Below are 15962 nucleotides of genomic sequence, written 5' to 3'. Positions count from 1 at the left end.
AATTTTTTTTAGGGGGAATCGCATGACCGTGACATATAGAACACATTATCGAAAACGAAAATCGCCAAAATTAAAAAATAAAAAAGTTACAGCCATTTTCCCTCAGTGTCTAATTCCAATGTCCACCTTATTATTATTATTATTATTATTATTATTATTATTATTACTATTTCATTAAAAAATATCCATTTTTCTGAAAGATATGAGGAAACAAAGTCGGTGGGACAGGCATATTAGTGTACCGATTTATAGGCGTGGCACTTATAGTCTGCCAAACTACGTCCTTTGTAAGAAATCTGAAACATCAAAATTACGAATAAAATCATAAAACTCATAAAAAATATGATTTAACAATAAAAATATTGATGTTTGAATCACTTATGAAATGAACAGAAGTGATCTGTGTGTCTGTGCCGGATAATCACTATAAAAGGTACACTCTGTTGTTGAACACCGCTTTCTCTTATCGCACTTTGCCATACAAACACACATTGTCGTCGTCCCCTTTGTTATTGTTTATTATTGCAGCTATTATTATTGTTGCTGTAGCTTTTGCATAAATAGTTTTTACGATATTAACACTGTAAAAAATATATATCGAAATAGTCGACATTAATCTGCCAAAAGAAGCCACATTTCCCAACAACAAACAAAAACAAAAACCATGGTCTAACATCAATCAAGGTAAGTCTTTGATGTTAAAACACCTGCCGAAATTTAAATGAATCGAGATCATTATTTTATTTGATTTTATCTCAAGTAAAATGAGTAATTATCTATGTTAGTTAATGAATTATATGATTAATTGTTTCTCGATCTTCTTCACCTCACCAATCCCTCTCTTCATTACACCTTAATTTTGTTAATGAATATTCTGTTAGAATCTTATCTTTCTGATGTTTAATCCCAGGTTCGCCTTGAATCAGCTTATGTTTTCAAAGGCTCTCCAGTCGTGACTGCTCTGTGTATATCCAAGATTACATTGTTCAATATATCTCATTTTTTATGTTAATCTAAAAGATGTGATTTTGAGGATAGAGTTTGACTGTTATTTCGGGCATCCGAGAGTCCCCTGCGGACCCAACAAGGACCTGTTTTATAGTATCAATGTTTTTAAGTCCAATAAAAAGATTTTTAAAAAAACCCAGAATTTTAGTTACAATAATATTACGGCACCATTCAAGACAATTCTCCGTAATTCCAGTAGAACAAACATGTTTTTACCAAACATACCGGCTTCACAGGGTTACATAGCACGAATTCTCTAATTTACCTTCAAGATATTTTATCTTTATTTTATTTTATTTTGTTCTTTTGTTCTTTAATTTTTTGCACAAAGGTAAATATTTTTCTTGAATAATAAATAGTTTCCTATTAAATTTCCTTCCTACGACTCCTTAATTTAGCGCAAAGCCTCAGACCTATGTTGACGTTATTGCTTTTTAACGTTGCTGTTACATGTTTGTGTCACTTATAACGACACCAGTCATAAAACAGCAACTTAAATACATTATTTATTGAACAAATATATTTCATCTGAAGCTTAGAATAAATGCCTGCTAATTAAGCCGGTACAATGAATGATTAATGACGGGTGTACGAAGAAATATAGAAACCAGAATGACAACCGAACATACAGATATACCTTATTGTATCGCTACGTTTATTTTTTTACTTGTTAAATACTTGTTCTAAACCTATATATATATATATATATATATATATATATATATATATATATACACACATGTATATACATATACATACACACACACACACACACAAATTACTTCATCTCCTGTATGTATTTCGATAGGAACATAAATGTGGGTACATTAAAATTTTTAACAGAAAACATGTTCGTAATTTAAAGAAAAGTAATTATTTGAAAAGAGTTAAAAAAACAAAAAAAAAACAACATATGTTATTGTTCAAAATGTAGCATGAACCATTCCCAAGGCGCAGTTTTCGGTAAGGCACTGTTACCGAAATATAAGAACAATTTTCTACACTGCTACAAATTTATAGAAATAAAAGGAGGAAGGTATGTGAATTAAATCGACTTTCGTAGATTACTATTGTTTTATTAACCCCAAAGGAAAAACTGTTAAGTCGACATCAGTGGGGTTTGAACCTAGAAAGTAAAAGGGCATAATTGAATCCGTCAAGTTATTTTGTCTGTCAGTTTTACTAGTAATCTCGTGCAGTCATTGAAGAACGGCATGGCGAACCTAACTAATTAATGTTCAATACGTGACGCTTCAGTGACCTCAGCGAGTCTCTGGGTGAGGTCATCCACGACTTTTAATCAAGGGCATTATAACGTGAGACAGTCGGTTCTGATCTGTAAATCGAATAACAAGCTATCGATTTGGTTCGCCCGAGAACTCACCTCATCATTTGAAAATAAATTAATAAACAGCCCCCGATAAGCTGTTTAATTCACAGATAATTGAATAGATATTTACAGAGAAACAGACATTAAGTAGTTTTTCTTTTATTCATTATCAACATTACCTGGCAAATTAAGTAATTAAGCCTCTTGACATCAGCCACTTGCATATTTTCTTCGATAGACATAGGCTAAATAAGGAGGGAAGGGAAATAACTACAGCTGGAACAGAAACAGGGGCCAGTTCACCTTAAATAGCTTTTATTTTGGCAATACGAAAATTTGTACTATTTAAATATAAGCGCGCGTGTGTGTATTGGTTTTTGTTTGATAATATAAATCTGAGTAATCCCTACGCCTGTCTTACCAATGACGGTCCCTACTTGCATCTGGTCCCTCTTTAAATAAATTCCGAATCACCAGTCATATATTCCTCAGCTATGTTAATAACATTGCTCAGCAAACATCTGATCAAAGCATTCCAGATGTGACCATCCTATCTCTTTTGAGGGGAGTGTATCTACATAAACTAATGTGGTTTGATGGTGATTTCGTTTAAGACAACCAGGGTGGAAAAGAAAGATCTGGAAACTTAAGGATCCTCCGAATGGTCAACGATTTAGAGACTTGTTACTTGAAGCATTTAACGAAAAAAAAAAAAAGGAGGATATAGAGACATATAACGTGGAGGAAAACTGGAGGTTCTTGCAGGACAACTGACCGAATCTGTGGTTGGTGCAAAGTCCCTTCTTGACCTAAGGTGACAGTGGTGGAATAGTGTAGTTGACAGGGTCATTAGAGAGAAAAAAACAGACCTGGAAGGATTGGAAGAGTGGGGGTTGCAGGGAACTGTATCAGATCACCAGAACGGAAGCTAGGAGACAGGTATATTTAGCCAGGTGAGAAGCAGAAAAGGAGTTTGCCTATGTTTAGTGATGTGAGGACCAGAGACTTGAAGTGTTTGGGATTGCAAAATACATGTGTGAGAGAAAATTGTGATGTCATAGGAGAGAAATGTGTCTGCATGGATGATGGTTCACTTGCATTTAATGATCCTAGAAAGAAAGAGGCTTGGAAATGCCATTATGAAAGGCTGCTTAATGTGAAGAATGAATGAGAGAAGGTGAGACTGACAAACGTAGACCCGACTGAAGGACCAGCTATCAAGATCAATAGTAGCTTTGTAGATAAAGCAATTAAGGATATGAAGTCAGGAAAAGCCCCTGGCCCATCAGGAACCACTGTTGAGATACTTAAAATATCTGGTAGAGTAGGATATGGCCTAGTCACCTGTATTGTTAATAAGGTTGTACCCAAGAGTCTCACCCAACGATTGGTGTAGCAGCATCGTAGTCAACTGCTACAAAGGTAAAGGTGATGCTGTTGGCAGGAATAATTATAGAGGCATCAAATTGCTGGATCAGGTGATGAAAGTCATAGAAATGGTCATAGCTCAATTAATTAGGGAAAGAATTAGTGTGGATGAGATGCAGTTTGGATTTGTGCCAGGCTGGAGCATGAATGATGCTATATTCTTGGTTAGGCAACTTCAGTAGAAATATTTAGTCAAATGACAAGGTCTCTTGCTCCCTTATCTGGTGGTCAATGTGGAAGCTAGAGATAGATGAGTGGTTTAGTAAGAGCAGTACAAGCCATGTACAGGGATGCTGCCAGTAAGGTGAAGGATGGCAATGAGTATAGCAATGAATTCAGTGTACAGGCAGGAGTTCACCAAGGTTCTGTTCTCAGCCTCCTTAGTCCTCCAGGCCTTAACAGAGGAATTCAAGTCTGGCTGTCCCTGAGACCTCCACTACACTGATGACCTTGTTCTTATAGCTGAATCACTACCTGACCTAAAGAAGACATTTCAGGTGAGGAAATAAAGTCTGGAATCTAAGGACCTTAGGGTTCATTGGGCAAAAACCATAATCCTAGTAAGTAGGAAAACAGACAAATCACAAATCCTTTCTGGACTCTGCTCAATAGGCAAGAAGGGAGTTGGTAGAAACTCCATATGTTGTATCCAGTGCAAGCTTTGGACACGTAAGAGGTGTAGTGGCATCAAAGGAAGGTTAACAGAGAAAATAGTCTTTGTGTGTGGTAAATGTGCAGGTATAATAAGCACTAAAAATGCACAGACAATAGGTTCCCTCAAATGCTCGGGGGGTGAGGGTAGGGCTTTAGAAGTAGTAGATAGCTTCTGTTACCTAGGAGACCAAGTTAGCAGCAGTAGAGGAAGAAGTTCTGGACACATAGTTGTTAGAATAAGAACAGGCTGGGCAAAGTTCAGAGAGCTTCTGCCTGTGTTGGTAACTAAGGGCTTATCTCCTCCAGAGTGAAAGGCAGATTGTATGATGCCTGTGTACGTACAGCTATGTTGCATGGCAGTAAAACATGGGCTTTGACTACAGAGGACTTGTGAAGGCTTTAAAGAAACGAGGCCAGCATGTTCCACTTGGATGGGTAATGTCAGTGTGCATGCACGACAGAGTGTGAATGATTTAAGAGGAAAACTGGGTATAAGAAGCAAGACTGTACTGGTTTGGTCATGTGATGCATATGGATGAGGATAGCTGCATTAAGGAAGTGCCAATCTCTAATTGTGGAGGGAACCTGAACATGAGGTATACCCAGGAAGACATGGGTTGAAGTGGTGAGAAAGGAAGTTCAGATCTTGGGCCTCACTTAGGAAATGACAAGGGACCGGGAGTTGTGGTGATCTACTGTACTTGAGAAGATGCATAAAGCCAAGTAAAATCCCTGCCGTCCATCCATCCAGGCTTGTCTTTTGCAGGTGCCACTTAAGCAGCACCCAGCACACTCTGCTAAGTGGTTGGCATCAGGAAGGGCATCCAACCATAGAACTGTGTCACAACAGACAGTTGGAGTCTGGACAGCTCCCTGCTGGCCAACTCCAAATCAGACTGTCCAACCCATGCCAGCATGGAAAGCGGATGTTAAATGATGATGTTGATGATGAAGACAAATGACCACACAAAGGTTCCCTCATTTCCTCATAGCAATTGTTAGAAGAAGAGAAAAGCCCCTAACTACAACTTGAAGCTCCTCTATGCTTTACTTTTGCTACAAACATCTTTGGGGAAAGGAATGATTGCCATCACTTCCAATCTCTTTCTCTCCACTTTCTCCTGCAACTGTGTATGCCCTTTGTATGTAATCACTAGAAGAGACCATTAACTCGAACTAGTTTCAGCTCAAGAGCTCTCGCCATACTGGGGCACTACCATTAGCTTTCTTACAAATGGTACTGGGTGATTTTGTTTGTGTCTCTTTAAGGAATTGGCCCTCTGGAATTTCCACAATGACATCTGTTTTGGGGGACCTGCAAAGGCCATGAATACAAGACCTTCCCTTAATGTTTATATATGTAGATAGGTGCAGGTATAGCTGTGTGGTAAGAAGTTTGCTCCCCAACCACATGGTTCAGGGCTCAGTTCTTCAGTCCCATTGTGTGGCCCCCCTGTGCAGTTGTCTTCTACTGTAGCCTTGTGCTGACCGAAGCCTGGCCAGTGAACTTGGTAGACGGAAACTGAAAGAAGCTTGTCATATTCCACAACCTTCCGTCTCAGTAAACCCTTTTTGTCTCTGAAAGTTGTTTTTTATATTTACTATGGATTGCTTGAAGCTGACTTCCTTCCTACACCTCAGTCCTTGGGTCTTATATAGCTAGTCATATGTGTGTGTGTGTGTCTCCCACCCCCCACTCTGCAACTGGTCTTGGCTTGTTTAGAATTGACCAATTTAAGTACCAGGCTTAAATAAAAAAAACGTTCTGGGGTCATTTCTTTCGACTAAAATCTCTTCAAGGCAGTGCCCCAGCATGGCCACGGTGTAATGGCTGAAACAAGTAAAAGATGAAATATGTTTACATGCATGAAGGCTCATGGTTTAGTGGTTAGGGGTATGTGGTTCACGATCGTAAGGTCGTGAGTTCAATTCCCGGCAACGCACTGTGTCCTTGAGCAAGACACTTTATATCATGTTACTCCAGTCCACTCAGCTGGCAAAAATGAGTTGTACCTGTATTTCAAAGGGGCCAACCTTGTCACACTCTGTGTCATGCTGAATCTCCCCAAGAACTACATTAAGGGTACATGTGTGTGTGTGTGGAGTACTCAGTCACTTGAATGTTAATTTCATGAGCAAGCTGATCCGTTATTGGCTCAACTGGAACACGCATCATTGTAATGGACAAACTGCCTATTAGTTACATATAATCATCATTATCATCATCATTTAATGTCCATTGTCCATGCTGGCATGGGTTGGACAGTTTGACCAGGCCTGACAAGCTGGAAGGCTGCACCAGACTCCAGTCTGATCTGGCATGGTTTTCTATGGCTGGATGCCCTTCCTAGCACCAACCACTCTGAGAGTGTAAAGGGTGCATTTATGTGCCACCAGCACAAGTGCCATTTGCATGACACCAGTATCTTCCACAACTGTGATTTTACTTCGCTTGATATATATATATGTATGTACCACGTCTTCGCATTGTTGTGTTTTTTGCATTTGTTCTTTTTTGGATTTATTATATATATATATGTGTGTGTGTGTGTGTATCCAAACACACCCCCATGCCAGTGGCACGTAAAAAGCACTATCTAAACGTGATTGATGCCAGGCCCACCTGACTGGTTCCTGTGCCAGTGGCATGTAAAAAGCACCCACTACACTCTCGGAGTCCTTGACATTAGGAAGGGCATCTAACTGTAGAAACATTGCCAGATCAGATTGGAGCCTGGTGCAGCCACTGGCTCTCCAGAACTCAGTCAAGCCATCCAACCCATGCCAGCATGGAAAACGGATGTTAAACGATGATGATGAATTATAAATTAAAAGCAGTACAAGTGTTGTAAACATTATCAACCCCACATACTCAATGTATGTGTTTTGCTGGTTTGTTGCAGTGCAGGACTCTGGGGATGACTCCCTCCTCATCGCACTGGGGGTTAAAACACCTGAAACTCATAGATAGGTGAGACAACTGACCCCGAGTCCCATCCAGGAGCAATGGATACCAATATTTTGCCATTTTTGTGGCTTATCAACATCCTATACAAGACCCAAACTGGGAACAAACCAAATCCTCAGTTTTATGACTGGAACCATTTTGAAAAAGAAACATTTTTGCTGGTAATTCCAAGACAAAGAACACACAGGATGAAGCTCTTCCATAATTGAAGTGAATCTTAAATATATTTCTGGTGACACACAATTTCACAGAAGTCATGTGATCCAGCAGTCCTACCACTGGTGCTGGACATTTTACATGTGTTACTGATACTTCTGGGCCTTTCTGGCACTATACATCTCTACAGGATGCTTTCTCAAGACAAATACCACAGTTTATCAGGCTTTCTCTTAGTCTTTTCCACATTAAGTAAGATCTACAGATTGACATATCATCATCATCATTGTCCATCTTCCATGCTGGCATGGGTTGGACAGTTGACAGGATTGAATCATCATCATTGTTTAATGTCTGCTTTCCATGCTGGCATGGGTTGGACTGTTTGACTGAGAACTGGTAAGCCGGGGGAGGGGGGGGGGTTGCACAAGGTTCTATTTTGATTTGGCAAGGTTTCTATGGCTGGATTCCCTTCCTAACGCCAACAATTCCGAGAGTGTAGTCGGTGCTCTTTGCGTGCCACTGGCACAGTTGCCATTGACCTGACCCTGGCACCGGCCATGACTACAGTCTCACTTGGCTTGACAGGTCAACACAAGCATGGTATATCACCAAGGGTCTTGGTCACCTCTCACTGCCTCCATGAGGCCCAATGCTCGAATGGTGCTGTTTACACGCCACCAGCAACAAAGTGTCAGTCAGATAGCACTGGCATTGGCCGTGGCTACAATTTCACTTAGTTCAACAGGTCTTCACAAGCACAGCATGTTGCGTAATGATTGCATTGTTTGCCCAGATTAAGACCCCTTTCAACATAGTGGGTCTACAGTTGAGAGAGGGAGGTTGCTTTATAATCAGATATTAGGGGTTCATATAGGAAAGAAGGGTTCCGGACAAAACAGTTTGCAAGATTAAGATTTTATTTGATTAAGTTGGGCCACAGCAGAGAGGAAGGTGACTTTATGCTGGGTGACAAGAGATTAAAATGATGAAAGAAGGCACCAGAAGATGTTTCTTGCTGTGGAGGAATTGCATGGCTACAACCGTTTAATAGAAGAGAGTAAGAAGAAAGAGTTGCTCTTAAATGTTTTGATTTAAAAACTCTGGCTGACACAAATTTGTTCTAGAAAACCTGTTGTTGGCTAATTTTTCCCAACAACAACAACAGCAAATACACTCAGCTTTCTTGATATCTCTGTTTCTTTATCACTGACCTGGTTTTCATCCTTAATTCTAATCTTTAATGACCCCAGAAAAAAATTAAATGATGAATGGGTAATTGCAAGAACACAAACTATCTCAGCTGATAACGAGATTGATTCTGATTAAGCATACACTAAAATATTCCACTGAGCATTCTTCATCTTGGGATCATTAAAAACTAAAGAGTTTAACATTATGTTGAAGCAGCTTTATGAAGTTAATGAAGATTTTGTTAGAGGTAATAATTAATTTAACCTTTTTTTTTTGTATTACCATATCTGTTGAAATAAACCACCTTTGGTTTTGAAAAATAATAAAGAATTTAGTAAAATACAATTAAGCTGAGGTGAATCATGAGGCAAAATGGTTAGTGCTGTGTCTTCTGGTTTTATATTCTCAATTCAAATTTTGCCAAAGTCTGCAGTAATCAATTAAACCTCTTTCCTAAAATCTCAGGCGTTGCACCTGTAGTAGTAGTAGTAGTAGTAGTAGTAGTAGTAGTAGTGTTGCTATGTCACGTTCCTGACACTAATATTGAAGTAAAGATTGTTTGCCAACATAACAATCTTTACTCCAAAAGTACTGTTGCTAATATCTCTCGTTGTGAGATTTAAAAATAGTAATTTTCTAATTTATAAATCAGTGACTAGTTGTCACTTTGAAAACTCTATATTTTGAATGGGAATTTGGCAGCGCCACCTCTAGCCGAACAATTATTCTATTCTGATGAAGGGAAATAACCCAGAAATCGCGATACACAGATATTGTTTTCAGCTGAGTGGGGGTGCTAGATTCCCTATTTCGAAAATATAATGCCACAGATCGTGTCGTACAGCCAGCTGGAGACAATGTCTCCTGGGGCTAAATTACAGCAACATTCAACCTAAACCAGGACTGCCATGTTATGTTGGCAAATAATCTTTACTCCAAAGTACTGTTGCTGAATATCTCTCGTTGTGAGATTTGCAAATAGTAATTTTCTAATATTGAAGCACCCAATTCCCATTTGCCTTTATCCTTCCGTTTCATTTCTACCAGTTTTCTTCTCCATCATTCAGACACACTGACATTGAACATCCAGGGGAGGCAGGCTTGTTTCATTTCTTTTTAGTCTTCACAAGTCTCCTGCATTCATGGCCCACATTTCACTGCCATGTAGCATTGCAGTTCATGCATAATCATCAAGCAATCTAAACCTCAAACAATCTGCTTTTCATTCTCTTTGCTAACATTTCCTTAAAAACTAACCCTAACCACCCTTGACACCCATTTAGTTTTCTTGCTACCCAGAATCAGTTCACTCATTGCCTACCCTTCTTTCATTAATACTGTTCTCTCCACCCACACTTCTCATTGATCACACACACACACACACCCTGAATGATTTGCTAAATTATTTTTCCTCCTCCTCCTCCTCCTCCTCCTCCCACTCATTGCCTCTCTCTTCCTGAAACCTAAATGTCATTTCCCTCTCCCTCCCTCCCTCTCTTGTCCGCTGTATAATCATTCCTATTCTGCTGTTTGGCACTGACAGTCATCTCCTACTCTCCCTACCTCCCTTAACTCATGCATCATTGATCATCCAACCTTCAATCCTAACCAATTAACAGTGGTTGCCTACCTCTCCTCCCCCACATTTCTCACTCTCCCCATTGTCTCCTTCACCCTCCCACAATCCTGCTCCTCTGTCCCCACCTGTTTCTTACCCTCTTGTACCATCAAGGTCTACCCTGACACAACATCATTATTCTTATTTCTTCCCACCTCCACCCATTCATTCCTCCCCCTTTCTTCTAAAATGTTCTCATGGCTGCTCCTCTACTGCAAGACACCTCTTCTGTCCTGGCCCTTCCTCTCTTCCTTTTACTCCTCATCTCCTCGTGTAAAGCTGTCCTCTTAGGGTTTCCAGTCTTACAAGCTGCACGGTGACCTCACCAGTGCTGGTAGCACAACCACTATACACTGCTGAGACCCCCTTCAGTCGTGACTGACCATGGGATTGCACCTAGAAAGTTACCCTCCCTGGCACAATTCCAGGCAAGGTTATTTATAGAAGACCAGCAGTCGCCCATGCATAACAGCCTCCCCTCTCCAAGCCATCGATGTTATTCAAGTGAAAAGCAAAGGGGCCGATACAGCTTGGCACCTGTGACGTCACAACTCATTTCTACAGCTGAGTGAACTGGAGCAACGTGAAATAAAGTGTCTTGCTCAAGAACACAATGCGCAGCCCGGTCTGGGATTCGTACTCACAACCTCATGATCGTAAGCTTGACGCTCTAACCACTGAGCCATGCGCCTTCACAGCACAACCACTCTACACTGCAAAATGGTTGGCTCAAAAAGAGATCCTGCCATAGAAGCCATACCAAAGCAGACATTGGACTATGGTGCAGTTCTTGGTCCCAACGGAACCCGTCCTACTGTCCAACCTATACCAGCACAGCACATGGACATCAGATGATGATGATGATGATAGGTAACAGCTCCTTGGACTTTCTTCAGCTTTTTTTTTTTTTACTTTGGCTAATATGCTTTCAGAACATCCTCTTCGATGCTAAATCAGTTACCTAGGTAACAGGAACTATCTCTTACCTGCAAGAATCCTTCAGGCCATTTGAGAAACTGTTTCCTGTGTGTTCCTTGGTTTACAATTCTTGTGCATCTGCCACATGAAATCCCTGTTTTGATTCTACTGCCCCTCATGTGACCATACTTTGAATTAAGCAGTGAAGGCCTCTGGCTTCGTTCTTACGATATTTGGTTTACAATCATGAGGTTGTGAGTTCAATTTCCACTTGTGTGTCGTGTCCTTGAGCAAGACACTCTGTCTCATGTTATCCCAGTCTACTCAGATGGCAAAAATAAGGACTACCTGTAATTCAAAGGGGTCAGCCTTGTTGCATTCTGTGTCACACTGTATCTCGCTGAGAACCACATTAAGGGTATGTATGTCTGTGGAGTACTCAGCCACTTACATGTTAATTTCATGAGCAGGCTGTTCTGTTGGTTGAATCAATTGGAACCCACATTGTCACAACTGATGGAGTGCCAATTAAGCTAGCCATGTGGGATATCTAATTGGCCCTTTTCTAAGTATCAAGCAAAGCCTTTTCCCTGAGGGCAGAAAGGTCCCTGTCTGCTTTTCTTGCGTCTTTGTTACGAAGGGACGGGACCTTGTGGTTGAAGTATTTGACTCCTGATCGTAATGTTGTTGACTCACTTCCTGACCCAAGCAGCTCTCTCCCTCTCTCTCTCTCTCCTTATATTCCCATTAATACTTGTTTTAAATATCTCTTTTTTTTTTTCTTTTTTCCAGCTCTGATGAAAGTGGTTACATCACAAGTTGGTTTTACAATGAAAATCTGAGAAGTTTCGGTACAGTTTCATCTGGTTGCCATGATTTTTAGTCTCGTCTATTATTTAAATGCCATCGTTCGTTGGTGTACCGACAGACGACGGAGCCACATGTATCTGAGAGAAATCGGCAAGACGTTAAAGAAATCCAGTGTATTATTCCAGCAAGTCAAACATATAGGGGAAGCAACTGAGTCTCTAACAGTCATCCAGCAGTTATCGCCCTTTCTAAAAAATGTTCTCGACTCGAGGTTTTCTGCTCCATTGGTGCAAGATGTCCATCTCCATCTCGTCTCCATCCACCCAGCTGTGAGTACAATATTTCATAAGCAATTTGGTAGTTATGATGTGAATTACGGGTGTCTTAACTGTATCTCAGAGCTTGTTATTGGTTGTATTCTATAATTATAATAATAACAATAATGAAATTATTGTGTATAGTGCTCAGGTGCACTACCACTCATCAAAGGTGAGTGTACAGTACATGGAATTATGTACAACAATCAGGAAAGGGAACAGTGTATGGGTCATGATAGACATGTGTGCATGCGTATGGAGGGGAGGATAGGGAGGATGTCAGGTGTAGTGTTGGCGAAGTTCTGGAAGCATGGACATTTTAAAGGATGCAATGTCTCGGCAACTAACAACTGATGCAGGAAGTCTGTTCCATGCCTCAGCAACTCTGAGTCTTAAAATAAAAAAACTGTTTCTCAGTCATGGGTCATGGGAAGAAACTCAAATATTTTAAAGTCTTACAAATTTTTTTTTGGTTATTTTAGTTCTTACATAGGAATCTCTGTAAAATTCCATCCCTTATAACAGATCTTATTTCAGTTTTGATGCCCCTTTTTCTTCTCTTTTTGGCTCTTTTACTTTTTGCTTTTCTGTTTCTCTTTTGTGTGCTTACTAAAGCTTTAAATATCCCTGTTAGGAAATATATATCTTTTATTATGTAATTAATTCCTTTGTATCTCTCTCTCTCTTTTACTCTTTTACTTGTTTCAGTTGTTTGACTGCGGCCATGATAGAGCACCGCCATTAGTCGAGCAAATCAACCCCAGCACTTATTCTTTGTAAGCCTACTACTTATCCTATCGGTCTCTTTTGCCAAACCGCTAAGTTACGGGGGCGTAAACACACCAGCATCAGTTGTCAAGCGATGTTGGGGGGACAAACACAGACACACAAACATACACACACACACATGGGCTTCTTTCAGTTTCTGTCTACCAAATCCACTCACAAGGCTTTGGTTGGCCCGTGGCTATAGTAGAAGACACTTGCCCAAGGTGCCACACAGTGGGACTGAACCCGGAACCATGTGGTTCATAAGCAAGCTACTTACCACACAGCCACTCCTACTCCTACGTAAATTGCTTGACTTAATAAATACATGGGAACGAGTATCACTTAATGTTGGGTCATTCATGTCTAAAAAACAAACCCTCTTAACCCCTCCCGCTTTTATCCTCTACCTAATTCCCATACCTGACCCAACAAAAACAGGTGAACCCAATGACCCTCGTCTCTTTTATGACCCTGAGCACTATCAACATTATTACCAACTCTTCTGAGGTGAAATAAGTCAGTTGCAGTGCCTTGACTGCAATGGGTCTCAACCCAGTTCCATAGGACCATAGAAGATTTTGCTGTTTATATTTGTCTGCAATAAATTGGTTAGACTTCTACAATACATAGGGGCAGGCGTGGCTGTGTGGTAAAAAGCATGCTTTGCAACCACACGGCTCCAGGTTCAGTCCCACTGTGTGGCACCTTGGGCAAATGTTTTCTACTATAGCTTCAGGCCAATCAAAGCCTTGTGAGTGGATTTGGTAGACGGAAACTGAGGGAAACCTGTCGTATATATATATGTATATATATATATATATATATATATATCATCATCATCATCATCGTTTAACGCCCGTTTTTCATGCTGGCATGGGTTGGACAGTTCAACTGGGATCTGGGAAGCCAGGAGGCTGTACCAGGCTCCAATCTGATCTGGCAGTGTTTCTACAGCTGGATGCCCTTCCTAATGCCAACCACTCCGAGAGTGTAGTGGGTGCTTTTTATGTGCCACCAGCACAGGGGCCAGAGGAGGCTGGCAACGACCTCGATCAAATTGGTGCTTTTTATGTGCCACCAGCACAGGGATCACAACTACAATTTCCATTTGATGTTAATGTACTTGACTCAAAAGGTTTCCTCAAGCACAGCATGTCGCCCTACGATCCAAGGTACTTTTAAGTGGGCTGGGGCTGGTTATGTGACACTGGTATGTGTGTGTGTGTGTATATATATAATATGTGTATATATTTGTGTGTCTGTGTTTGTCTCCCCATCATCATTTGACAACCAATGTTGGTGTGTTTACGTCCTCATAACTTAGCGGTTCGGCAAAAAAACCCAATAGAATAAGTACTAGGCTTACAAAGAATAAATCCTGGGTGAATTTGTTCAACTAAAGGTGATGTTCCAGCATGGCCACAGTCAAATAGATTAAACCAGTAAAAGAATAAAAGAATAAATTCCAAATATTTTTGAAATATAAGATGTATCGATGCCAGTGCCACATAGCAGACTCTTGTGCCAGTGGTATGTAAAAGCACCCATTACACTGTAGGAGTGGTTGGCATTAGGAAGGGCATACTGCCAAATCAAACTGGAGTCTGGTGCTGCTTTCTGGCTTACCAGTTCCAGTCAAACTGTCCAACCCATGCCAGCATGGAAAAACAGATGCTAAATGATGATGATGATGGTGATGATGATTGAATGGCTATGAGAGTCCACCTGAGTAAAATTGAAATCAAAAGGGTATACAGGTAAAAAATGACTGAGAAACACTATAGGATTGATCAATTTTCTAAAAATAGCAGCCAAACCTTTCTCAATTGCATCCATCTTTCAAAACTGAAGGACACATCAGATAACAGGGTTTTTTCTTTTTCAGGTGACAGTTAACTTAAAAGACTGGCATCTTTATCGAGATGTCTCTAAAGAAGACATCCAATCATTTCCTCACGATATTTTGACTATCCTTCTCGAAGCTGGCATCACCCATTTAACTTCCCCCGTTGATAACCTGGAAGAAACTGTGAAAGAAGACTGTGTTCAGGTAAACATTTCTTTCTCAGTCTGTTTTTCGATGACCTAAAAGACACGGAGCCACATTTGATGCCCCTTAATTTCTGCTGTGCACTTTGAGGAAAGAACATTTCCAGTGATCAGGGTATTTATTTGGCTCACAATCACAAGGTTGTGAGTTCAATTCCTGGCAGTGTGTTGTGTCCTTGAGCAAGAATGAGTTGCACCTCGATTTCAAAGGGTCAGCCTTGTCATGTTCTGTGTCTCACTGAATGTCCCTGAGAACTATGTTAAGGGTACACAGTTGTCTGTGGAGTACTCAGCCATTTGTATGTTAATTGCAAGAGTGTACTCTTCCATTAATCAGATCAGTTGGAACCATCACCATTGTAACTGAGGGGCATCAAATGTGATCCTTTGACTAACAATTCTTCAAAGCGGTGCCCCAGCATGGCCACAGTCTAATGACTAGAACAAATAAAAGATGCCAGGTGGCAATTTGTTTTCTTTTTTTTTTTTTTTTTCTAGATCCATGATTATGGCAGAACTTTGGCCTGGAAAGCAGGAATGCCATGTTCTATTTTAATGTCTTGTACACCAAGTAACCTCTTGAATATGGGTCTGGCAGTAACAAATGGTAAATTACGCTTCCAAGAATTAACAGTGGAATCAATTTTATGTGAGTCGGTTCTTTATTTTCTTTGTCTCTTTCCCCTTCAACCCACCATCGCACTCCCACCTCCCCACTATTATTATCCACTGCACCCCCTA

At 40.4% G+C, this 15962-nt stretch overlaps 1 protein-coding gene across 1 annotated transcript in view; it reads left to right on the top strand.

The window, feature by feature from the left end:
* Positions 1 to 457: 457 nt before the first annotated feature.
* Positions 458 to 15962, top strand: part of LOC106880135 (biotin--protein ligase) — an 81935-nt gene continuing 66430 nt past the window's right edge. The window contains exons 1-4 of the mRNA XM_014929962.2: positions 458 to 684; positions 12067 to 12413; positions 15058 to 15222; positions 15720 to 15870. Of these exons, the coding sequence (XP_014785448.1) occupies positions 12147 to 12413; positions 15058 to 15222; positions 15720 to 15870 (583 nt within the window). The 5' untranslated portion in view covers positions 458 to 684; positions 12067 to 12146. The remainder of the gene's footprint in view (positions 685 to 12066; positions 12414 to 15057; positions 15223 to 15719; positions 15871 to 15962) is intronic.

This window comes from Octopus bimaculoides, chromosome 2, assembly GCF_001194135.2.
Source record: "Octopus bimaculoides isolate UCB-OBI-ISO-001 chromosome 2, ASM119413v2, whole genome shotgun sequence".
NCBI lineage: Eukaryota > Metazoa > Mollusca > Cephalopoda > Octopoda > Octopodidae > Octopus > Octopus bimaculoides.
This window is presented reverse-complemented; position numbering and strand designations above follow the sequence as displayed.